Genomic DNA, 27,870 nt, shown 5'->3' on the forward strand with positions numbered 1-27,870 from the left:
GCAGTCAGTGTCTTCATGTAATTCTTTTTTACTTGGAAATATTGCAAAGAAAGAAACAGAGTACAAAAACATGCTTAAAAAGGTCCTTCCACACATTAATTCACTTTCAACACACCATGCATCAGACTATTCATTCGGGGAATGACAAATTCATGTAAACACCAAAACTTCGCATATTTAGCACACTTACAGTGTCTTTTATCTGGAAAAAATCTTTATATATATATATATATATATATATATATATATATATATATATATATATATATATATATATATATCAAACAAAACCTTGCAATCTCTTTTGCTGTGATACACGTCTCTCTCTCTCTCTCTCTCTGCGAAATAAATCTACAATGATTAATAATTATCACTGAAAACAAACTATTAAATGAGTATTTGACAGTTACATCAAACATATCTGCAGCTGAACAGGTATTGAAATAATTATCATCAAACCTGAACATGTAATGAACAAGAAGTCTGTGAGCCAATTCTCACTAATAATACCCCCGCTCTGATGTAAATACACAAGTTCATTTATGGTAGTTGACATCAGATTCGTACAAAAATAAATTCCTCCATATGACATGCATAAACAAAGAGTTTGCTTAACTCTCAAGCATCTGCGATAAGAAGATGCTGAGAAAACTGTGACCAAAATTTGTTATGTATGGTACAGACAGATGCACGGATAAACAGGAAGTTGACATCAGATTCGTACAAAATGAATCCTACCATATGGCATGCCTAAACAAAGAGCGTGCTAGAATTTCAAGCATCTGCAATGAATAATTGCTGAGAAAACTGCGACCAAAATTTGTTATGTATGGTATGGACAGACGCACGGATAAACAGGAAGCTGACCTTGGATTCGCAAAAAAATGAATCCCACCATATGGCATGCCAGAACAAAGGGTGTGCTAAAATTTCAATCATCTGTGATGCATAATTGCTGAGAAAACTGTGACGAAAATTTGTTACGGACAGACACATGCACACACAGATACACTGACACACAGACAGCTAGACAGAAAGACAGACACACAAGGGTAAAACAGTATACACCCCTCTCCTCCGGAACGCGGGTATAATTAGATTTACTCTATCAGTCTATGATGTACAATGTACTTCCAAAATCCCAAGAATGCAGCAAAAACCCCAGTGAATGTGTCAGTATTACCCTGATCTTAAAAACTGTCTCTGAGTCAATAAAATGATTGAACAAAAAGCACATCCTGGAATGTCAAATAATAAGCAATAAAAGCTGAATGCACAAACAACAAAGTATAAATATTAATTACTGTGATGGACAGTAATATTAAAATCTTAATAAAAGTGTCTGTTCCATTCATCTTTAAGGGTTAACCCACTTTTTTGTCAAATGGATGACTATTTATATGTATTTTGTCTCACCTGTATACCTGAGTTTGTTACTTCAAAGGCAGATTTTTTTTTGATTTTTTTTTTTTTTGTTAAACAAGCGAACAGGTCAAAAAAGGTACAGAATGTTTAAAATTTGGTCCCAGTAAAGGCAGATAAAGTCCACACTCCTATTACAAATTATCTTTAACATATTCTCTCCATTCATCCATAGAGGCATTCATTTCTAAAAATAATGCTTTGGCATACACTCTTAAAATGTAAAACAATGTCACAAAATCTGTGGTGCTGAAGAAAGTGTCTGCAAGGGCAAATGTGAGTGTTGATGGTATAAATCCCCTGCCATACTCTACCATCCAGGTGTCAGCATTGAAGAAAACTCCTGTTACATTTCCCATTGGGTGGGGCACAGTGTCACCTAAAATTATCAATGTGGACAATATATACATTGTATATCTGCTTGGTATATTATATATTCTAAATATTGAATCAGAGCTAAATCAAATGACATGTTTACTATGTTAGGGAAATTTCCAATGTCTTTTGGTGAAGATTTTTTTTAAGTACTAAAACTCAATTTCTTTCCCCCTTCCTTATACAATCACATGTAACCTTCTTTTCCAATCACATTTCACAGATGTTTTCATGTATATTTGAAACTTATAAATGCATTTACAAAAAATTGTTAAAATGAATACATGCATTTACAAAAATTTTCCGTAGCAAATTAATTGCCAATCTGATTAAAATCAGATCTTTGTTACGCTCCGAATTCTGATGGTTGCTGTACACTTTGTACAGCAACCATCAGAATTTCGGAGCTGTACACTGTGTACAGCGACCATCAGAATTTCGGACCGTAACAAAGATCTGATTTTAATCAGATTGTAACAATTGCACTCCTTTTTTTTTTTTTTTAGTTATTATTATTTACAGATATGAATGTATGTACTAATACTAACCAGCGTTGTAGATGTGAGCCTCCAACTCCCCCTCCCTCCACTGTTTCATTGACCCCGATATCAGAGTGTCAGAGATGTTTGCCCAGTATCGACCTGAAAAAAAAAGAGTTACACCTTTAACAAACAATCAATATAAAGATGTGATCCAAAAACTTTGTAGAAGTCTTTTTTAACTAACTAGATAATTTGAACTGATATTTTTTTCCAATATTTTTTTGTCTTTTTTTTTTTAAAGTGGGGCCATTTTTAAAAAATCGTTTGGTTGCCCTCTCCCGACAGACTGGCTACAAATGGCCCAACTCAAAACTTTTTTTAACCTCCATGAAACAATTTTTTTATGCTTTCCTGAAAACAGATTTTTGAAATTCAGCATTGATATGAATTTTTCTATAAAAAAATTAAATTCATACCTACCTACCGACCCAAAATTTTCATCCTGAGTCGGGAGAGGGCGAACAAACATTATTTTAAAGTTGGCCTGAACGTATTTCACATTATCATTATATGACTCTGTATTATATATAACATTATCTAACAGAGAAACATTTTTCAAAATTAGCCTTAAACAGTATTTTATCTTATATTAAAACTTAAAAATAAAGTCAACTTTAATCAAAAGAAATATATGATTAAAAAAAAATAAATAAATAAATAAGAGAAAGTTTTGAAAATACATGTATAAAGAAAGATAACTCTAAAAAACTTTGGTTACCATTCCTTAACCTTGTGTAAGTAGCTTTTTATTTTGATTTAAAAAAGTAGAATGAATCTGAAAACATTTTCAATTTACTCAGTTTATCATAATCATGTACATGTAGGATTTATTTTGAATTAATGACAGCATTTCCTATTAACTTTCAATAGATAGAATCATAGATGCATTGTATTGTAAAATTAAATGATGATCATAATATACAGTAGGACTATGACTTCTGAAATAGATATTTTTAGCATTTTCACACATTCCTCCCTCCTTAAACAGTCTTCGACCTCAAAGACACAAGTTCTAGGGCCCTCCCAAGAATTACTGATTCACACATAATGTAACCTGAACATGGTCCCCCTACTGGCCACAAAATGTAGTAGGAAAGGCAAAATGCATGAAGAAAATATAAGGCTGGACCTGACAACTGCATTACTAGTCAGGTGCTCTAACCACTGAGCTATCCAGGCCGATGTCCACAGTCCTTAAAGCCCCAACTTCCACATTTCTTTAATACTCTAACAGTTATTTAGGACATTCATAATATTCATGATTAAAAGGTAGTGTTTATTTGTCCAAAAACTCTCTGTAGTGACATAAGATATTATTTAGAGGTCATAATATCTTGCCCTTAAAGCAATCGTAGTGACCTGAGGTCCATGACTCCTCTTTTTTCAGTTGTTTTTAACCTGACTGATTATAGGTCAAACTAATACATTGCCCTTTAAGTGTGAACTAAAGTCAATACATCTATTTAACTTTTTGTCTCTACACTGCACTTTATGTCAGTTTATGAGGGTAAATTCATTGTTATTGTTATACATGCTCTCTATCTGACTCAGTAATTGCTCACACCTACCTGAGTGACCTGATGTTTCCATTGCTGTACCAAAAAACAAGATATACTCAGTCAAAGAAGCATGCAGCAGGCACATGCTGCCCATCCAACCCCCAGCATTCATAAAAATCCACTGCATGTCCTCCTCTGGTAGAATGTGTCCAGGATACATTCTACGAAGCACTGTACCGATCTTCTCAAAAGCTACCTTTGGTTTCAAACCTAAAATTGGTCAAAGAATTTTCATTTGCAAAGTTATGCACATGATTCCATGTTTATAGTAAAAATTCTGCAAGCAAGTTTTAACCATTTCTGTAGGTCTTCTGGGTAAAAAAAAATCACTAATTTTTACAAGTCAGTTGAAATCACTGATTAAAGTTACTATTTAAAAGAAAATCTGATGTTATGTATAGTACAGAACAATCTGTACCTTTATCATGTATCTTATAGAATGTATCTAATAGCATACATGTTAACCTACTGTGATGAAAAAGAGGGAGATTCAGACCACAAAAGAGGTAGAATTGTGTGTGTTGTTTTATGTATTGACTTAAGAAGAATTTATGTATATAAATGTGGCCTAAAATCACCACTACAATAATTAAACTCAAATACATGTATCAGCTGCAATGACAAAAAACACCTTAAGTTTGACACAAATTATACAGATATAATTATAATTTCTTTTCATGCTCATCACTTTGGCTTTGATTGGCTGCTTAATTTAGCCTTTTGAAGGGTGTCAATCTTTGTTGATATAGCCTGGAAGCAATAATTCTGAATGTTCAATTAGTTGTCAAATACAGCAAATAATGACATTGTTTGATTCAAATCTAAATCTAGTTCCAATTTTTCGTTAAAAAATTGGCTTTCCCACGATGACCAAAAATGAAAGTGGTATGAAATGAATGCTGATTCCGTATTTCACTTTCATGGACAATGTCAAAAGTTTTCATCCACTTCTAAAATACTATATCTTCCTTTTCTTGGCATGGATGTCAACGAAAATTATTGTTACCAATGTAATCACACAGATTTTTGCACTTTTCATTGTCAAACACGTGCTTGATATCTTCGTAAACATATGTACAATCACAAAAAACAAGAGGCCTGTGGGCCACATCACTTACCAAAGCTATGTGGCTAGAAAAAGGCAAAAATCAGTTCAGCATTGAAAAGCTGAAAGTGGTCCCAACCTACCCCTAAAAGGGGGAGGGGGTTATGATTTGAACAAATTTGAATCTACACTAAGAAATTGCTTAAATATTTTTTTGACTGTGGCTTTTTTCCTATCAGTTTAAACTTTCATTGTGGCCCCACCCTACCCCTGGGGGTCATGATTTGTTCAAATCTGAATCTACACTATCTGAGTATACTTCCATATAAACATGACCAATCATGGCCTTGCTGTTCTTGAGAAGAAGATTTTAAAAAAAAAAAAAATTCAATGTATTCCTATGTATAACTTTGCTCATCCATTGTGGCCCCACCCTCTCCGGGGGTCACGTTTTGAACAAACTTGAATCTACAATATTTGACGATACCTCCAAATGGAGAATAACCAATCATGGCTTTGCTATTCTTGAGACGAAGATTTATCCTATATACTCCTATGTAAAACTTTGATTGTCAATTGTGGCCCATCCTACTCCTAGGGATCATGATTTGAACAAACTTGAACCTTGAACACTACGGTGACTACCTGAGGATACTTCCAAATAGATAATAACCAATCATAGCTTTGCTGTTCTTGAGATTTTTCCTACATACATGTACTTCTATGTAAAAGTTTGATTGTCCATTGTGACCCCACCCTACCCCCAGGGGTCATGATTTGAACAAACTCTACACTACCTGAGGATGTTTCCATATAAATATGATCAATCGTGGCTTTGCTGACTGTTCTTGAAAAAAATTTTCCTATGTATTACTATGTAAAACTTTGATCGTCCATTGTGGCCCAACCCTAACCCCGGGGGTCATGATTTGAAAAAAATTGAATCTACACTACCTTAAGATGATTCCTTGTGAGTTTCATCTTTCCAGGCCCAGTGGTTATTGAGAAGAAGATTTTTAAAAGATGCTATTAATTAAATTTTTCACTAATTTGTAATTATCTCCCCTTGGAAGAGGACATGACCCTTCATTTGAACAAACTAGAATCTCTTCACCCAAGGATACTTTGTGGCAAGTTTGGTTGAAATTGGCCCAGTGGTTCTTGGTTCTTGAGAAGAAGTCGAAAATGTGAATGAAAAGTTTACAGACAGCTAGACAGACAGATGGATGCTGGACAAAATGTGATCAGAAAAGCCCACTTGAGCCTTTTGCCAAAGTGAGCTAAAGTGTTCGCCAATGTATGCTCCCAGGTCAAATCATGTGATATCTAATGAGATTTTATGAAATTGGCTACCCAAGTGAATCAAAAATGATTTTTTTAGAAATACAGTATTTTTACAAATAAAAGTCAGGTAGGCGGGAGATGGAGTAAAAAAGCGGTACCGTAGACTTCCGCCTAAAGCTGTAGAGTTAACATGTATGCTTATAGAATAAAATAACCTACCAATATTAAAAAAATAACAAGTATTAATTTACTGCATTTATAAATGCAGGCACAACAAGAACAGAATCATGTAAAAAATGACGTCACAATCACATTCGTTTACAAACAGTGCAGTTTCTCGAAAGTGATGGAATTAGGGGAGTGACGAAGTAAGGGGGTTTGGCAATATTTCAGCATGTAACAGTAAACAAACATATTTCTTTGTATGGCCTTATATAGCCCCAAAACTTATAGAACTTTGATTGCAATTGCTCTAATCGAGATCAACACATCTTAAAAATTGATTTTTCATGAATTGTTTTCAGATCAGTTCAAAGTTGAAAATTATTACTGTATCAAAGTGCGATTTTTTGCACGTGCTGAAAAAGTGATCATTTAGGAAATAAGTAAGTATAATTTAGTACCTAAATAAAGCTACTTCGAGAAGCTAAATAAACTTTATTTAGCTTCTCGAAGTAGTTTTATTTATTATAAAGCTACGTAGGTAATTCCAGCTACGTAGCTAAATGTACTGATTGTACAAGTGTACTGGACCTGTGGAAAGCATTTCAAAATGCTCGTCATGTACCCGTCACATGATGCTAAGGTGATGTCATTGAATCACTTTTACCTGCATATTTTTTAACTAAAACAGCAACTTCGTCGCCGCTTGTTAAATGTTCTTTTTTGCTCAACCAGAACTGGATGCAGAAAGTTAAGAAACATAACAATAGAACCAACTTTACAGTCGAATGTATACAACTAACGCTACAACACCACATTCTTTGTTTACGTTGTAGAGTCTTTGTACCTTCTTTTTAGAAGAGCTTTCAATTCATTTTTTTTAATTAACCCGTGTACTTAGTATTCGATTCAACTGCATTTTAAGAAGACTGCCACATCTGTTTTATAGATGAATGTTTTACTGACTAAAGACGATAAGGGCTAACTAACATCAAAATTCTGTGATAAACGAGATGACTTCAGCTTTTCCATCGCGTCAACTTTCCTCATTTATTTAGTAACATTCCGCTATTACCTGCATTTGTTGTTTACGTCTCCCAGCTTAATTATTCGATACTCAAGAGCATGCTCTGAGTACGATTAATTTTTAAACCGTGTAATGACGTTGTTAACAAATATAACTTAGCACTGGGTTGGTTTGGGCTGACGTTTTTTTTTTTTTCACATCAATTGTTAGGCCTTTATTTATCATTGTTTATTTTTATACTAAATTAATTTGACTACGGTCTTAGGGCTCACAGCAGGTGTGACCGGTCAACAGGGGATGCTTACTCATCATAGGCCCCTGATCCCACATCTGGAATCTCAGGGGGTCCGTGTTTTATGCCCTGTTCACAGATTTGTATTGTTTGTAGATTTTTTTGAGATCGATCACTGTTCGTTATCTTCACCTTTTTCATGCAAACAAATATCAAACAAAATTGGTTGTGTCTTCGTTGCCATTGATCAGACGTGCGGAAATATTTAGATTTTCAGCTATGTTGAATCTTTATTGAACTTTAATAATGTTCGTCATCGTTCGATGATGTTCCATATATTAAATTTATCACCAAACTTTGGACTATTCCGCCCTTGTCCTTGAAACTAATCTGTTACAGTACCTTTCCGGTCATCGATCGTCGCAAACCACGGCCAAAATGTACGATCCTCTCTCGGAGAGAGCTATATGTGGACTCCGGACCTTGGCTTAATCGAGACGATGCTTTTCGGTATACAGTGTATCAAATCAAATTGTGTACAGTGATCCATTTTGTTTTGGGTATCCATCCACTGGCCATCTAGGGAATTCGCTTTTTTTATTTTTTGATAATATAATGATTCAGATATTTCGATGTTCATCATTCATCTGTATAAAGAGCTTTCTCAGCTAAGTGATGATTTGTCATACATATTTTACGTTAAATTACTAGGAGTGTTGGAAACAGCATCAATATTGGTCAAAAGTGACATTGAGGAATGTACCGGTATTTAATTTAAAATTAGAATGTGTTTGTGGAGCTAATGACTATTAAGGCAAAGCTGCAGCCCAAAAACATTGGAAGCCTTTACTAAAAGTGTGTTTGCACATTTTCTTCTTTTCCTTTTTTCTTCTTGTATATAATAATATGTTATATTTACCTTGGTATTTGTTTCTATTGATTTAATTTCCTGTATATATGCATTATGATAATTTCTCCGAAAGGGGGAAAATAAAGACATACAGATTGAAATTTGAATGTGATGAAGCCCCTTATGATATCGGAGGAATACTTCTCTAAATACATTGTAACCATGAATACCCTTGGAATATAATTATCTGACATTTTCCAGTCTTTTTTTTAAACTGTGACTAAAATATACATTTTTTTGTTTTTATATTTTCAAACTAAATTAAACAATTAAGAAGTTATGCTTGTCTTCATCGTCTTTAATAATCCATTATATCCGTTCAGTTCACATGAATTATAGTGCAAGGGAAACTGGAAAAAATAATCATGCCTTATGAATATAAGTTTACAAAAGCAGCAATCTGATCCATTAACGTATATTCCCATGCAACGAAATATTCAAATGCTTTAATTCGTAAACCTCTCTATAACCAACGACTGGAAGTATGAATCAAAATGCATGCACTGATACTTGAACAGGGAAATGGATAAATTGCTGCAACTGGACGAACCTTGACAGGCATAAAAAACAAAGAACATTAGGTAAAGAGAAAGATTTATTCGAATGAAATAAGTTTGCCAGATTAAAGAAAAGAAATAATAGTAAACAATTATCTAATCAAAATACATGTTAACAGTCGTTAAAAACAGGAACGTATAATATGTATAGAAAAGCAGTTCTGTTGTCATTATTTCTTTGCTGTTGTGAGGCAACTTCGCCATCTGTAGCAGGAACAACACTGTGGGTACCACCTGTAAATCAGTCGGAAGCCATATCTTGGACACCACACCCAAAACCTCAGTTTGGTCCATCCATTTCGGACGCATCTACTCCTGTATAATTTGCTTCCGTAGCAATCACTACAAACATGCAAATGAAAACTTAAGTTATGTTAATGTTATATATATATAGAAAACATTAACCCGATGACATCACATTGTATTTACTTTTTAATATTGAGCTCTTCAATTATGAAGGTCTTCATTATAGTATAAAACGAGAAGAATCAAATAAAAGTTGTAAATATATGGAACATTCTAAATGTTGTATGATCCTGTTGAAATAAAATCAAACCTTCCTCCACATATTGCATAGGTCACCCTTTGTCGTCTCGGATACACAACATAGCACGTTTGGAGGTTAACAATAACGGTTGTGATGAAGCCTAGTTTCCTTGGGCAAGTGTCAAGGGTCATGTGTTTGCTTTAGAATAGATATATTTAAATCATTAATGTAGGCACTATTTAATTTTTATTGATTAACTTCAAGCTGAGATGTCACAAAAGTTGATAAATATACGTAAATTTAAGGTCAATTTATAGTAGATAAAATATCGACTTACTTTTCGATTGGCTCTTCTCTCTCCGCGGATATTTCATTCACTGAATTTTGGACCTCAGTGTCTTCTTTCAAGGCAGCATCAATCTTCGTCCTAGATTATATATATATATATATATATATATATATATATATATATATATATATATATATATATATATATATATATATATATATATATATATATATATATATATATAAACTAATTTCATTAAATTAATTAGAAATCAGAAGAAAATCATAAGGTTTCACGATTATACACAAGGTCACGATGTGCAGTTTACTTGTAATACGATTATACTTACCCTTGCTTTATATACTGTGTATCTTTGAAATTCTCATTAAACTACTTTGTATAGCATAATTCAAACGTATCATCATTTTTATTTAAAGCATAATTATAAATTTATTACCGTGTTTTATTCCTATTACCTGACACCACATTACTCTTCAATAACATTTGTTATTTTTTAGGCACTAAAAGCATTAAAAGTATCATTTCTTGGGAAATTTGTCTTAATATTTCTTTCATCTTAAATGTTTCTTCTTCTTAAAAAAAAAATAATTCTTCGATTTCATTTCAATAACTTTTTATATTAATGCTTTTTTGAGAGAATATAATATTGTATGATTTACTTCTTCGTTGGTTATTAGAAGCGATAGTTAATTCGTTCTGTAGTGTGAATTGTTTCACCAGAATTACCAGACAGACTTAATGTGTTTCATAAAGATTCAAAGATTCGGATTTTTCCATATCAATCCTTTCTCAACTTCTAGCTTAAAAATGTAGATTCTTAAAATTAATAGTTAGAAAAAAATTAGTCAGAGTAATTTATAACGAGTCTGATAACAAGGAAGGCGTTTCCGTAAGAAAAACACAAGGTCATGTTTGTAAAAAAGAAAAAGTACGTTGAATACAAAAATTTACTAATTACACACAGAATGAAATAATACATTTAAGGACATGTACTACTTTTTCATGAATGTTCATAAATAGCTCTTTAAGAGCATCAATGTTTGAAAAGAGTATTATGCAAACCTGTATAGATATAGAAAGAGTTTTATAAATAACAAATTTTCATTGAAATTGATTATGGCTTTCTGTGTCTAACTTTCCCTACGTACATAATCTTGCTATTGCAAAATGTTACTACATGTAATTGTATATGGGGATGGGGGGTAAAATTCATATATACCTATTTTGCTACAGGCGTAACATTGTTTTTATTTTAAAATAACATTGTGATAACATATACCTACAAAATGTAATAAAACAGAGAGACCTTTTTTGAGTTATTTACCGGGCACTCAACTTTTGCTTCCAGAAAGGTTTCATTGATATGTTGCTTGTAGACTTGTTTTTTAACATCTTAATAATATATCTCAAACTTTCTATATGGCTAATGTTTCTGTGTAAACAATCATGGGAAAGGGCATAACTTTCCATTTGTTTTAGCTGAGCTACATGTATTTGAGAACACAAGAAATACCTCGGTTATTAGAATAACTTACATAATATCTTTTGTCTGTTCGTCTGTTCCACCATCAATGCTCCGCTCTTTTGGATCTTCCAAAGGGCATTTAGTGTCTTGGCCATTGCAATAAACAAAACACACCACAAGGACAGCAACTATCAAAATCTGTAAAAAAGAAAAAAAAGAAGGAAAATATATGTACATATTCGATACATATATATAAGGCATTTCATGAGAACTTTTACATAGAATTATCGTAATACCTATGACTATACTTTTTTCCAGTGAAAACAACTTTTCAGAATGGAATGCACAGAATTTATTACTATTATTTATTTATTAATAGCAACAATGAGCAAGTGAAGACTATTTCTTACTGGGATTTTTGAAGTGAATGAATGGAATGTATAATTGAAAATTAATAACATATTTTGAACACAATACTTTGATTTGCAACATCAATTTACATCTATATCAAAACTTAACTTCAGTACAGCTTAAGTCCGATTTTTAACCTTACCCTTAAAAATGCTTGTTTAAAAATATCTTAATATTCAAAAGCATTTTGAAAAAAAAAATACCTTCATTTTCTTCTTTCTTCAGCCGATGCACTTATGATTGCACTTCTCTGTTTTATCGTCTTTTATAGTGATAGGTATGAAAGTAGGCGTTGTCATTTAACCAATCAAAATTGACTATGAACAGGATATTGTCTATGTTTTGAATACCCGATCATGCGTTTTAAATGGTGAATTGAATATATGTACATAACCTGAAATTAAAAGTACAAAGTAACTCAAACATAATTAGGTCTAAGGAGTCAGTGATATAAATAGTTTAAAGTATCCATGTAGTAATTTAATTTAATTGATGCGAGAAAAAAGTGAAAATTAAAGCACAGAATAAATTGTAAAATGAATATACATGTATTTCATATTTATTGGGGACAAAGTATTTTTCAGAGGGACAGGAATTTTTTTTTTTATATTTATGAATAAGAACTTGCAGGTTTTCTTATGTTTATTGTTCGTGAATATTGGATGTATCCTTTAACAAGATCAGAGTGGCACTCTTTGCAAATAACAGTTATGAGTACTTTTATTCTTATTTTTAAAAATTCAATGTATGATATAACAGAATATAATAATTTTTTTTTTTGCTCTATGTATCAGATATCTGGTTAAAAATATTTCAAAAGTTTATGAATTATGCTAAAAATTGTCAATTCTACTTTTTTCAGAATTCTTGTTGCTTTGCATCGTTTGATCGGTCATAGATATTTTGAACAGGTCTCAAACTGTCTGATATTTTTTCATACAGAACTGTATGAGGCATATATCCATTACATATGAAAGGTTTTACCTTGTTCGGTAAGGTATTGACTGAATACTAGCATTTTCTTATATACATGTAGGTATCTTTAATGACTCAAAGTTCATCTTTGATCATTTCAATCTAATAAAAGAGACATACCACAAATTACAATCGAATTTAAACAAAGAGACAGTTAAAGCATAATATCTTATCATAGAACTTATCAATACCGTTTCTGAATATCAGAATTCAATACACCAAATCATATACGTGTATATTCCTTTGAAACCTGTTCAGCCACTTTAATTCAAAGTTATATAGTTCAACTACTGCATGAGTGTTCACTGTATACCAAGTCACTTCCTGTGTATAGGGATTAGCAGAAAACACGACCGCAGGTAGACAGCTAGCCCTCGAGGCAATCGATCGCACCTGTAAAATTAAGTCCCACCCTCACCTGAGATTTACCACCCGGTAAAAAAAATCTCTGCCTTTCACATTCCTTCATTAATAAATGAATTCTTTAATAACCTTTAAGTGAAAATTTCCACAAATCAGAATATTGAAATAACATGAGCGATAAATTGGCGACTGAATTCAACTGTATTATTCGTTCACCTGTTTTAGTAAAAAAAGATTTCATTCCTTTCGAAAAACATTGCGCGAAACAATATTTATTCTGTTCAAAATCTAAAAAAGGATGACAAAATATAAACTTTCATAACAACCATTTTTCTTTTGATTGCAGGAATGATCAATATCAAATCTGCAACTTTATATAATTACATTAAATAAAATAAAGCTATATATTTACGAAGTATGAATTTGTTATCAAAGGTGGAGTCATTACGATTTCTTGAATCTCGATAATGAGGACGCTCTCTTTTTACGGACTTGATACATACTTAGTCAGTGCATGTTTGTCTACAATTGTTCCCTGTTTAACAGGAGTTGTATATTTGCAGTTATTTAGTTTGTTTGTTTGTTGTTTACATGTAACGTCCCTCTCGAGAATTTTTCACTCATATGGAGATCCACCACTTGCCGGTGGAGAGTTGCAAATTTATACCTATTCACGGCAGTTAGGGCCATTGAGCAGTGAGGGATATTTTCGTGTCACTATCTACTGCGCCTCGGTTTACACGGTCTCATCCGAATGACCGGTCTCCACGTCCCGCAGCGGAATTGAACCGGCGAATTAAGGATCAGCTCTATCATACTGAGTCAAAAGGAGATTTCATAGACAAACATGCTCTCATGGTTTAAAATGAAATAAGTATTCAAGCTCAAAGTCCATTAAAACAATACAAATCGGGAGCAGGGCAAACACAGACCTCCAAAAACATCAGAGGTGGGATCAGGTGCCATGGAGGAGTGAGCATCCCCTGCCGACCGGTCACACCCGTCGTGTGCTCCTTGTCATGATCGAGAAATAATGGAAAAATCCGTCGACAATTCAGTGTGTAAATATTGGCCTAATAATTAGTATGAAAAACGTCAGTCAGCATATGACTTTATAGTTAATGATAGATTTTAAAGAGAAAAAATGCTTCTTCTTACATTCGCTCTCTTTATTGTAAGCAAAGGTTGTGACATGTTGAACATTATAATTCACCAACTGATTTCTTACATTTTCTATGTATCAATGGAAGAGAGTACTTTTATCATATTTTTATTGTTAATAATTGTAAGGATTTGTAGTACCATTGGATCTTATCAACTATTCACACACATTTACTATTATGAGGGATTTAAAACAAATTCAAGATAAAATCATATTTTATATCATAATTTGATACATATTGATCATAATAAAAAACTTGAAAACATAAACATATTGAAAACGTAATTGAAAAAGTCGACTTGTAGGATTGGTCACTTCGTACATATCTTACTGGGTTTTTTTTAATGATATAAAACGAGTACTTTAAGTGAGCAATTGCGCAAATTTATAATAGCCAAACATGTGGAATAGATATATACTGAGGATTTTCAATGTTTTATAGATGGATATAAAAATTATTTCACAAATTAGACAGGATTTTTTTTTAAAGAAACATGGAGATAATGAACAGTACCCAAGCCCAAAATACAAATCGGGAGCAGACCAAACACGGACTTCAAAAATCATCAGAGGTGGGATCAGGTGCCACGGAGGAAGAAACATCCCCTGCCGACCAGTCACATCCACCGTGTGCTCCTTGTCATGATCAGGAAATAACGGAAAAATCCGTCGACAATTCAGAGTGTAAATAATGGTCTAACAATTAGTATGAAAAACGTCAGTCAGGATATGACTTAATGTTAGATTGTATTTGCTGACAAGGTCATTGTATCGACCATAGAATTTACGAAACGATGACTTTAAAGGAGACTGTTGATATTCTTGTTTCATCAACTTGTTTGTCGATAACTTACCTCGTTTTAGAAATTGTACATACGTAGAGCATGCTCTTTCGTATCGAATCAACTGAGCGATATACATCCCATAAGGGTATATCGCTGCATAAGTAAGGGAAGCTGACGATTGAAAAGTTAAAGTCATCACGTTTATCATAAAACTTTGTTGTTAGATTACCATTAACGTCTTTTTCTAGTAAAATATCCAAATATGAAACAGATGAGTCAGACTCTGTGGTATCTATTTAGGCTAGCTGGGATGTATCATGTCAACATATGAATGGAAATTACTATTGTTAATTGATAATACGTCGTCGATATATCTAAATGTTGAGTTGAAAGCCACAACAAGAGATTTCTTTTTCTCATGTATAAGATTTTGAATAAAATTTGCTTCATATAAATACAGAAATAGGTATGCTAATAAGGGGACGCAATTGGTACCCATGGGAATTCCAACAGATTGTTGGAAGACATGGTCTCCGAAAACCACATAGATATCGTCAATCAGAAACTCAAGCATCTTTTTAATATCAACTTCAGAGTACTTGTGTGTACAATCAGAGTGTTTTTTAACAAAATAATTTTGCAAATGGCCAATGACACGGTAAGTAAATTTACGAGTTCCATTTTTATTGAAAAAAAAATCAGCTGTCAATGCTGTCAAAAAGGCTGGACTTCAATTTATCGTTGGGGAATGGTGTATACAGAGTTGAAAAGTTGCATTAGAAGTTTTTATGTTATTGATTTTGGTTTTGTGATTTCAATTGTTTTAGAAGTTCCTTAGAATTTTTAAGTATCTAAATCTGATTTACACCACTTCTCGAATATATTGTTCGCACAGTACTCCTGAAGTTTCGCCTTCACTGCTGTTAATATTTTAGTGAGGAGTAAAGGAAGAGGCTTGCTAGAACATTTACTGTAAACTCGTTATGTATCTTTGTTTGTAAGGATTTTAAGAAGTTTCGGAATCCAATATAAATATGGTAATTCAAATTTATTTGGGTTGCTGGGAATATTAAAAATATTCAAAACTGACATATGATTTTAAAGAATTTCCTCCTTAGAAAGGGAGCTTTGGGTATAAGTTATTATGGAATCTTTGAATATTAGCCAAAAAATGTTTTTGTTGCAATAGCTAGGAGGTTGTATGTACTCTTTTGTAAAATGACTTACAGAAGAAATGTATTTTACGAAGTTTTGGCATTTGGTCTGATGTAAAGGTTGGGTTGGTTCTATAGTCGTACTGAAGAATGAAGAGTTGTTAAAATAAAATAGGAAGACATGATTCGCTCAAAATTGGTCCTTTTTCAATTCAATGCTTAAATTTCAGTCAAACATTACATTCATATTATATTTATTTTTCTGCCTTTTAAAAATTATATTGAAACCTCATATAAGAATTGGTGCGTGTAGATACATATCCAGTTCATTTAACTAGATGTACGAAGGTAAATATTTCTATTCAAAGAATTTGGCCAATGAAATAGGTTTTAATTTTATTTCATTTATTTCCGGGATGTAACGTGAGAAAAATAAAAGATTAGTGTGTATGATAATATTCAGATTTAAACTTTATTGACTGTCCTACAAAGATATGAAAAGAAGAACAAAAGAAACTTAAAGCAGAGGGAAAAATAGCCATAATTTATGGAAATGTCGTCTGTAAAAATGAAACGATAAGGTTTTAATTTCATGTCTATATATTAATAATGTTTAAATTGTTACCAAAGTATTTGTGCGCAGTTTAATCATAACGATTACAAATCAAAGATTTACTTAAGATGTTGTTATTGATGAAACCAGCTGAATCAGGAAAAAAACTTTTAACGAAAACTTTTTAAAGAAAACTTAATTAAGAATGGTATGGTTCCGATCTCATATATTATATATACATACCTAGTAATTATAATCATGAATTTCTATCTTACATGTCTTTAAAAAATGCACTAAGCTGCTTCAAATTTAAATATATCTTTTAGGAAATACTGTCCCGACAGACCAATCTCAAAGGCGAATCCAGTGCCCCCCCCCCCCCCTGGTTTGAATTTTTTTTTATGAGAACTTATATGTCCATTATCCTAAAATCAAGGGAAAACACCTATTATTTGTAAGAATTCCTCAGCTCCGGGGGCTTCGCCCTCGGAATCCAACCAGGGCTATGCCTTGGACCCACTGGGGTCCCAGACCCTCCCTGCATTCTACTGCGCACCCCCTCCCCCGTTATGAAATTCCTGGATCCGCCACTGAATCTTAGTGTTTGTAATTGATCAGTCAATCTAGAAATACAAGTCATGTATACCTAGTAAAAATGAACGGTAAAGTTCAGTTTGCTATAGCTATGTGTATTTGTCGTATTAATTAATTAGAGTGTACATTAAAACCTGACATGGCTTGCTCTTAAAATGATTATTCTGTAATTAGAGATTACCAAACACAATTAAGTTGAACCATTAAAGTTGACATAATGACAGTGTTTATTATCCCTTTGACATCATCAAATGTAACACTTTTTCATAGAATTGAGTGAAAACGACTCTGTTCCATACCTACTGATATTTTTTTAAGATGTTATAGTATACCATTACATGTTTACAGGCAAAAAATCAGCATGCATTTTTAGGGGTTTTGAATAGATATCAAATGAAAATTCTTGTGATATTCAAAGAAAAAATGTTCAAAAACTACTAAACATATATTCTAGATGTCTTTTCATCCAAATTTGTTTTAGAAGATGTTTACAGCACCATATATCTAGACAATAGAAGAGTAGCAGACAGGTCCTTCTAGTATTGGAACTATTCAAATCCAGGGAAAAAGACAATAAAGTTCAAAGTACGTTGCGTATGTCCTTAATTCATAATTTTCACTTTAAATACCGGTATTTCAATTCATTAATTATATTTAGGAAAAAATCAAATTCGTGGAATATGTTGAAGGTTTTGTGAGAATGGTAGCTTGATTTTAAAGTAGAGAAATCAATAAAAAAAAATTATGGAATTTTATGCTAAAATTATAGTTAATGAGTCCTGGAGTCGAAAGGTCAAATGTAAGAAAATTAACTGATGTCAGAGCGATTTTTCTTTTTTCAACATCCTGAGTACATGGACAAATATATATACTGAAAGGAAAAAGAAACGCAGGGTAACATATAATATGCGAATTTTTTTTGACCGCATAACCGAAAATTACGAAAACTTGCCAGATGAGAAACTTGGTTACTGTGCACTTAAATCAGTGTTCAGAATTACTCAACCGTGAAATGTATGAGTCACGTAGGGAAAATGGTAAAAAGCCAAAAACACGTGCAAATTGGTGACGATAAAGAGCTCTTTGTCAACACATTTTGTTGTACCATTTGATGCACTTCTGGTATACACATTGTTTTTCGATATTTACAGACGATATGAATTTCTTGCAATCATGGTACAATTTACGAAAGTTCCATGGGGTCTGGCTTTTACATCGCCTAAGTAAGGAAAAAGGCAACAACGGGTTGCTGTGCAGTTTCTTGTAAATTTTCCCAAATAGATAGTCTTACCCGTCTTCAGAGAGATCCTGGAATGGTTTCCAATCAACCATGACGATGACGTAGACGCGTAACATAGCCACGTCAGGATCGGGTTATTCATCTTGCCACCTGTTTATTTGCAACCCTACTTCCACTAAAACTGCTTTAAATACATTAGGCTATCGTAATCATTTCATTCACTCTAAAACTGAAAGAATCCGATTGCGTGATTTTGTTTTTTTGAGCTTGTCAACTTTGCGTTAGTGTTCCTCTCAATGGTGCATGTGCGCGTCGTTTGCCTCATTGTTTCAGCGTGTTTACCCCGGGCTTAATGTAGTCAGGGTTTGTCAAGACTTTCTCGCAAACAATCACATTTACCAATACCTACTCGACTGGTCTCGTAAAGACCAACTTTTTTCTCATTGAACATCTTTGGGACTAAATGGATAATAGGGTTCGAAATGCCCAAGCTGGTCTCTTTCAACTAAGGGATGCCTTGTGGAAAGGGTTGAATAATATCCCAGTTTGAAGGATAAACACATTCATTTGATGAAATCCATGCAAAGACGAATCAAGGTTTTGACAGATGCACGAGTGAGACATTGAAGATAATGAGAATTTTCGATTTTCACTTCAGAGGGGTATCGTTAAATGAGTTTTTCCTTTCAGTATATATATATATATATAATATATATATATATATATATATATATATATATATATAGGGTACATTATAAAGCAAAAAAGACTAATAGTGATTGAGGTGATATAATTTTCTTTTTTCTTATGTATTTTCCAGTATTCCTGCCTAACATTTAAAAACATCTTTCATGAAAATGTAACCAAAATCTCATTTGATTTTGCCTTATAATTCATGAGTTATGAAGAGACCAGCTTGGGCATTTCGAACCCTATTATCCATTTAGTCCCAAAGATGTTCAATGAGAAAAAAGTTGGACTTTACGAGACCAGTCGAGTAGGTATTGGTAAATGTGATTGTTTGCGAGAAAGTCTTGACAAACCCTGACTACATTAGGCCCGGGGTAAACACGCTGAAACAATGAGGCAAACGACGCGCACATGCACCATTGAGAGGAACACTAACGCAAAGTTGACAAGCTCAAAAAACAAAATCACGCAATCGGATTCTTTCAGTTTTAGGGTGAATGAAATGATTACGATAGCCTAATGTATTTAAAGCAGTTTTAGTGGAAGTAGGGTTGCAAATAAACAGGTGGCAAGATGAATAACCCGATCCTGACGTGGCTATGTTACGCGTCTACGTCATCGTCATGGTTGATTGGAAACCATTCCAGGATCTCTCTGAAGACGGGTAAGACTATCTATTTGGGAAAATTTACAAGAAACTGCACAGCAACCCGTTGTTGCCTTTTTCCTTACTTAGGCGATGTAAAAGCCAGACCCCATGGAACTTTCGTAAATTGTACCATGATTGCAAGAAATTCATATCGTCTGTAAATATCGAAAAACAATGTGTATACCTGAAGTGCATCAAATGGTACAACAAAATGTGTTGACAAAGAGCTCTTTGTCGTCATCAATTTTGGCGTGTTTTTGGCTTTTTACCATTTTCCCTACGTGACTCATACATTTCACGGTTGAGTAATTCTGAACACTGATTTAAGTGCACAGTAACCAAGTTTCTCATCTGGCAATTTTCGTAATTTTCGGTTATGCGGTCAAAAAATTTCGCATATTATATGTTACCCTGCGTTTCTTTTTCCTTTCAGTATATATATTTGTCCAAGTACTCAGGATATTGTGAAAGAAAAATTGCTCTGACATCAGTTAATTTTCTTACATTTGACCTTTCGACTCCAGGACTCATTAACTATAATTTTAGCATAAAATTCCATATTTTTTTTATTGATTTCTCTACTTTAAAATCAAACTACCATTCTCGCAAAACTTTCAACATATTCCACGAATTTGATTTGTTTTTTTCCTAAATATTATAAATGAATTGAAATATCTAAAGTGAAAATTATGAATTAAGGACATACGCAACGTACTTTGAACTTTATTGTCTTTTCCCTGGATTTGAATAGTTCCAATACTAGAAGGACCTGTGTGCTACTCTTCTATTATCTAGATATTTTGTGCTGTACACATATTCTAAAACAAATTTGGATGAAAAGACATCTAGAATATATGTTTAGTAGTTTTTGAACATTTTTCTTTGAATAACACGAGAATTTTCATCTGATATCTATTCAAAACCCCTGAAAATGCATACTGATTTTTTGCCTGTAAACATGTAATGGTATACTATAACATCTTAAAAAATTATCAGTAGGTATGGAACATTGCGTATGCCCTTAATTGCAATAGCTTGAGAATCCTAAAATGGAGTCGTTTTCACTCAATTCTATGAAAAATGTTACAATTGATGATGTCAAAGGGACAATAAACACTGCGATTATGTCAACTTTAATGGTTCAACTTAATTGTGTTTGGTAATATCTAATTACAGAATAGTCATTTTAAGAGTAAGCCATGTCAGGTTTAAATGTACACTCTAATTAATTAATACGACAAATACACGTAGCTATAGCAAACTGAACTTTACCTTTCATTTTTACTAGGTATACATGACTTGTATTTCTAGATTGACTGATCAATTACAAACACTAAGATTCAGTGGCGGATCCAGGAATTTCATAACGGGGGAGGGGGGGGGGCGCAGTAGAATGCAGGGAGGGTCTGGGACCCCAGTGGGTCCAAGGCATAGCCCTGGTTGGATTCCGAGGGCGAAGCCCCCGGAAGCTGAGGAATTCTTACAAATAATAGGTGTTTTTCCCTTGATTTTAGGATAATGGACATATAAGTTCTCATAAAAAAAAATTAAAACGCGGAGGGGGTGGGGTGGGGGGGGGGCACTGGATTCGCCTTTGAGATTGGTCTGTCGGGACAGTATTTCCTAAAAGATACATTTAAATTTGAAGCAGCTTAGTGCATTTTTTATATACATGTAAGATAGAAATTCATGATTATAATTACTAGGTGTTATAATATATGAGATCGGAACCATACCATTCTTAATTAAGTTTTCTTTAAAAAGTTTTCGATCAAAGTTTTTTTTCCTGATTCAGCTGGTTTCATCAATAACAACATCCTAAGTAAATCTTTGATTTGTAATCGTTATGGTTAAACTGCGCACAAATACTTTGGTAACAATTTAAACATTATTAATATGTAGAAATTCAAACCTTATCGTTTCATTTTTACAGACGACATTTCCATAAATTATGGCTATTTTTCCCTCTGCTTTAAGTTTCTTTTGTTCTTCTTTTCATATCTTTGTAGGACAGTCAATAAAGTTTAAATCTGAATATTATCATACACACTAATCTTTTATTTTTCTCACGTTACATCCCGGAAATAAATGAAATAAAATTAAAACCTATTTCATTGGCCAGAATCTTTGAATAGAAATATTTACCTTCGTACATCTAGTTAAATGAACTGGATATGTATCTACACGCACCAATTCTTATATGAGGTTTAAATATATTTTTTAAAAGGCAGAAAAATAAATATAATATGAATGTAACGTTTAAGCATTGAATTGAAAAAGGACCAATTTTGAGCGAATCATGTCTTCCAATTTTATTTTAACAATCTTCATTTTTCAATACGACTATAGAACCAGCCCAACCTTTACATCAGACCAAATGCCAATACTTCGTAAAATACATTTCTTCAGTAAGTCATTTTACAAAAGAGTATATACAACCTCCTAGCTATTGCCACAAAAACATTTTTTGGCTAATATTCAAAGATTCCATAATAACTTATACCCATACCTCCCTTTCTAAACAGGAAATTCTTTAAAATCATATGTCAGTTTTGAATATTTTTAATATTCCCAGCAACCCAAATAAATTTGAATTACCATATTTATATTGGATTCCGAAACTTCTTAAAATCCTTACAAACAAAGATACATAGCGGGGTTACAGTAAATGTTCTACCAAGCCTCTTTCTTTACACCTCACTAAAATATTAACAGCAGTGAAGGCGAAACTTCAGGAGTACTGTCCGACAATGTATTCGAGAAGTGGTGTAGATTAGATTTAGATACTTAAAAATTCTAAGGAACTTTTAAAAAATTTGAAATCACAAATCCAAAATCAATAACATAAAAACTTCTAATGCAACTTTTCAACTCTGTATACACCATTCCCCAACGATAAATTGAAGTCCAGGCTTTTTGACAGCATTGACAGCTTTTTTTTCCAATAAAAATGGAACTCGTAAATTTACTTACCGTGTCATTGGCCATTTGCAAAATTATTTTGTTAAAAAACACTCTGATTGTACACACAAGTACTCTGAAGTTGATATTAAAAAGATGCTTGAGTTTCTGATTGACGATATCTATGTGGTTTTCGGAGACCATGTCTTCCAACAATCTGTTGGAATTCCCATGGGTACCAATTGCGCCCCCTTATTAGCAGACCTACTTCTGTATTTATATGAAGCAAAATTTATTCAAAATCTTATGCATGAGAAAAAGAAATCTCTTGTTGTGGCTTTCAACTCCACATTTAGATATATCGACGACGTATTATCAATTAACAATAGTAATTTCCATTCATATGTCGACACGTTACATCCCAGTTAGCCTGAATGGATACCACAGAGTCTGACTCATCTGTTTCATATTTGGATATTTTACTAGAAAAAGACGTTAATGGTAATCTAACAACAAAGTTTTATGATAAACGTGATGACTTTAACTTTTCAATCGTCAGCTTCCCTTATTTATGCAGCAATATACCTTTATGGGATGTATATCGCTCAGTTGATTCGATACGAAAGAGCATGCTCTACGTATGAACAATTTCTAAAACGATAATGATAATGATAATACTTTATTTAGAGAAGGTAGCCTGATTAGTGTGACACACTATTCTTCCCCAGGGCCTTCTAATTACAACAATATTACACATGTATATCAAAGTAGTAAAGATTAACAACTAGCAATTGAAATATAATACACAAACAATGTCACATGATAGTAATGACAAACATCATAATAATAAACAAATATATTATGATGACAAATAAATTAATATACATTTGTAAGATTTGACACAATTACATATACAAAAGATATAAATCAGAGTAATGAAATTCTATTGTTGAAGATATATTTTTCTACATTTCGTTTAAAGACTGACAGAGTTAGTGCACATCTTAAATCTAAAGGCAAACTGTTCCAAATATGAACACCAGAATACTGGAGGGAATTTTTAAACAAATTAGTACGGTGTTTTGGAAGGCGAAGGTCAAAATTAGATTCTGATGTAAGCATCAGAAGTTTGAAAAATAAATAAATCTTGCAGGTAAGCAGGGCTCTGGTTGTTAAATATTTTGTACAACAAGATACATTTGTGTAAAGTTCCTAAATCAAACACAGATAGCCAGCCTAAGTTTTCAAATAATACCTTAGATGGAGCATCAGGGGCAGCATCAAGAATAATTCTAGCGGCCCGTTTTTGGAACTTATGAATTCTCTCCAAGTTACTAGCTGGTGCATTACCCCAGACTGTCAGACAATGATTAATAGAAATCAGGATAAAGGCATTGTAAAACAGTTTTCTAGTTTTCAGAGGAAGAAATTTCTTGATTTTTAGCAAGGTATATAATTTATATGTTAAAGATTTGCAGACTGAGTCAACATGGTTATGAAAATTTAGCGTTTGATCTATATGTACCCCAAGTAGTTTTTCTGTTTCAACACTGTCAAGGTGTTTGTCAGAGACATGTAAATTGAGATTTGGATTATTTAATTTCGATTTTCTTCGTTGAGTTCCCATCAGCATACATTTTGTTTTATCGACATTTAAAACCATTTGATTTTCTAAACACCAATTTTCAATATTTACTAAGTCAGAATTTAGAGCTGTTTCAATACTCAATATATTATTCTCATAAACATGCAGAGTTGCATCATCAGCAAACATATCAATTTTTGTATGACATATATGTAAGGGAAGGTCATTTATATACAACAAAAACAATAAGGGACCTAATATTGATCCCTGTGGTACTCCTGCTGTGACAGGTAAGACATCAGAAGAAGATGTACCAATTTTAACGCATTGTGTCCTGTTATTCAGATACGAGTGAAACCACTTAATTGACAATTCATCAAAGTTGTAATTCTTTAAGGTGGTATGGGATACCAAACGAAACTTCTCCTACATATTTATGTACCCAAATTAGAAGGATTTGAAATACCCCCACCTTTCAGTATATTAAAGTGTAATTTTAATAATTTTTTTATTATTTTAATGAGATATGCAAAAACGATTTTTTTTCTTGCATAATTCTTTTTTCATAAGCTTAATATTATAGGCAGGCGTTTGCTAATATAAAGTGTTTATAAAAACAAAAATGACAAGAAATATGTCTTAGTATTTTTTTAATTTTCAACAAAAAATAAGCGTAAAAAACTGGGAAAACTTTATTTCTTGAAAACAGACGGATAACATTTCATGAGAGTCTACAATAAGAATGTTTCTTAATATGTTAGCAAAGTGAAATAAACAAATTGAAAATATGTATATAAATGGAAAATATAAAATGCATTTAAAATTTTTTGAATTAAAAGATCCGAGCGGAAGAGTTATCCTTCTTTATTTTCCAAGGGTTGAAAAAACCTGGGTGCTATTTTAGAAATGATGAGCATTTTTTCCCAAACATAAAAAAAATCGCACTTTGTAGTTTTCAACTTTGAGCGGTTTTGAAAACAATGCATGGACAATCGCTTTCCAGGACGTGTCTTGTTCAGAGCAATTGCATTCATCTGAAGGTTTGGGACTATATACAACAGCTAACTGATTTGTGACCAAACAGTTACTTCTTGAATTAAATAACAAAAAAGTCCAGCTCTGGTGAACGTGATAATTGATTGGTGATAATTCAGCACAATGTGAAGTAATCGCACTTATCCATGCCTCACCGCACACAAGGTGCTGTACAGTTACTCAAACAATTGAAATACAGCTTTTGCTTAAAAGTGTTCAAAAGCAGCAATGTTGAAACTACCTTTTACAGGGGTTTGCTTTTTTTAAATGTCCGCTGTACAATTATAAGTAAATTTATATACTTGCGATTTTTTTTGTCTGTTTTTACTTAAAATGCCGACTTGTGAGAACTTGCATTGAAATAGGCTTCAGAGTGTTCTTTTCAACGGTGTATCTACAAATTTTGACCAGATAATAAGCACTCATGCAAATCAAAACAATACTTCAAACGGAAATACGTCATAACGTGGAGGTATCCCATACTACCTTAATTTATCTATAAGAATGTCATGACTCACTAAATCAAAAGCTTTGCTGAAATCCAAAAATGTTATGCCTATGAGATTACCTTGATCCATAGCATGCAACCAAGCATCAGTTAATTTAGTAAGTGCTGTTTGACAAGAGTGAAATTTTCTGAATCCAGATTGAGATTTTGTTATAATATCAAAAGTTGAGGTGAAATCTCGCATTTGGTTTGCTATGTGCTTTTCAATTAGTTTAGATAATGTTGGTAGTATAGAAATGGGACGGTAGTTACCGGGGTCTGCTTTGTTGCCCTTTTTGTATACAGGGGTGACTTTTGCTTGTTTCAACTTCGATGGAAAAATACCATTACTGATTCTAGCATTAAGCACTAGCACGAGGTAAGTTATTGACAAACAAGTTGATGAAACAAGAATATCAACAGTCTCCTTTAAAGTCATCGTTTCGTAAATTCTATGGTCAATACAATGACCTTGTCAGCAAATACAATCTAACATTAAGTCATACATGTATGCTGACTGACGTTTTTCATACTAATTATTAGGCCATTATTTACATTCTGAATTGTCGACGGATTTTCCCGTTATTTCCTGATCATAACAAGGAGCACACGGTGGGTGTGACCGGTCGGCAGGGGATGCTTCCTCCTCCATGGAACCTGATCCCACCTCTGATGATGTTTGATCATGAACTCCCTGTTTGGTCTGCTCCCGATTTTTATTTTGGGCTTGGGTACTGTTCATTATCTCCATGTTTCTTTAAAAAATTCTGTCTAATTTGTGAAATAATTTCTATATCCATCTATAAAACATCGAAAATCCTCAATATATATCTATTCCACATGTTTGGCTATTATAAATTTGCGCAATTGGTCACTTAAAGTACACGTTTTATATCATAAAAAACCCCAGTAAGATATGTACGAAGTGACCAATCCTACAAATCGACTTTTCAATTACGTTTTCAATATGTTTATGTTTTCAAGTTTTTTATTATGATCAATATGTATCAAATTATGATTATAAAATATGATTTTATCTTGAATTTGTTTTAAATCCCTCATAATAGTAAATGTGTGTGAATAGTTGATAAGATCCAATGGTACTACGAATCCTTACAATTATTACCAATAAAAATATGATAAAAGTACTCTCTTCCATTGATACATAGAAAATGTTTTTTAGTTAATTGCATATCAATATCAAAGTGAACCCACCTGCCTATGAGTACAGATCATTAATATGTGTACTCTTAAGAAATTCACAGTGGTCTTAAATCAGGTCTAGAAGGAATTATACAGAGAAATTGTTTTTTTGAAAGTTTAAAATAAGCATCGTTGATGTGTTCTTTTAAACACAATACTCAGGACAAAAGACATAAAAATTATTTTGGAATGCATGATCCTTCAACAAGTTGTTAATGAAATGTTTGGACTTTTCAAAAACAAACAAAAAATCACCACAATATTTTAAAAGACATGTTTAACTCAAATATATTTAAACTAGTTTTATTATAACTTCGTTGATTTGATATGCAAAAGCATGTTCTAGTAAGAACAATTCTTAAAACGAGGAAAGCTATTGACAAATAAGTAAACATTTCTCAAATTCTATGGTCGATACAATGACCTTGTTTGCAAAATCTGTCATTAAGTCGAATATAATGTTGATTACGTCTTTCGAACCTGATAAGCCATAATTTTCGCACTGCATTGTCTATGGATTTTTCCGTTTACCCAATCATGACAAAGAGCACATGACGGGTATTATGTACATAGAACAAGAAATGCTCACTCCTTCATGGTACCTACTTCCACCACTGTTTTCAGAGATCCGTGTTGGCTCTGCTCATAGTTTGCGTTGTTTAACTGGACATTTGAGTATGATAACTGTTTGTTATTTTCACATTTC

General features: G+C 32.8%; 2 protein-coding genes across 2 annotated transcripts; both read right to left on the minus strand.

Annotated features, from left to right (window-relative positions):
• Positions 1-12: 12 nt before the first annotated feature.
• Positions 13-7,240, minus strand: LOC133172645 (sigma non-opioid intracellular receptor 1-like). Its single transcript, XM_061307585.1, has 4 exons — positions 7,057-7,240; positions 3,908-4,108; positions 2,346-2,438; positions 13-1,801 (listed from the first exon to the last, which is right to left on the minus strand). Exons 1-4 carry the CDS (start codon positions 7,205-7,207, stop codon positions 1,557-1,559), a joined length of 690 nt encoding a protein of 229 aa, XP_061163569.1. The 5' UTR covers positions 7,208-7,240; the 3' UTR covers positions 13-1,556.
• Positions 7,241-9,140: 1,900 nt separating this feature from the next.
• LOC133204963 (uncharacterized) lies at positions 9,141-26,712 on the minus strand. The gene is made up of 6 exons (XM_061340704.1): positions 26,619-26,712; positions 24,110-24,210; positions 11,448-11,575; positions 9,940-10,029; positions 9,672-9,800; positions 9,141-9,457 (listed from the first exon to the last, which is right to left on the minus strand). The coding sequence occupies exons 1-6, from the start codon at positions 26,710-26,712 to the stop codon at positions 9,286-9,288; spliced, it is 714 nt and encodes a 237-aa protein (XP_061196688.1). The 3' UTR covers positions 9,141-9,285.
• Between the last annotated feature and the right edge of the window lie 1,158 nt (positions 26,713-27,870).

This window comes from Saccostrea echinata, unplaced genomic scaffold (assembly GCF_033153115.1).
Source record: "Saccostrea echinata isolate AGI-Se365-2 ecotype Australia unplaced genomic scaffold, CSIRO_AGI_Sech_v1 ptg000054l, whole genome shotgun sequence".
NCBI lineage: Eukaryota > Metazoa > Mollusca > Bivalvia > Ostreida > Ostreidae > Saccostrea > Saccostrea echinata.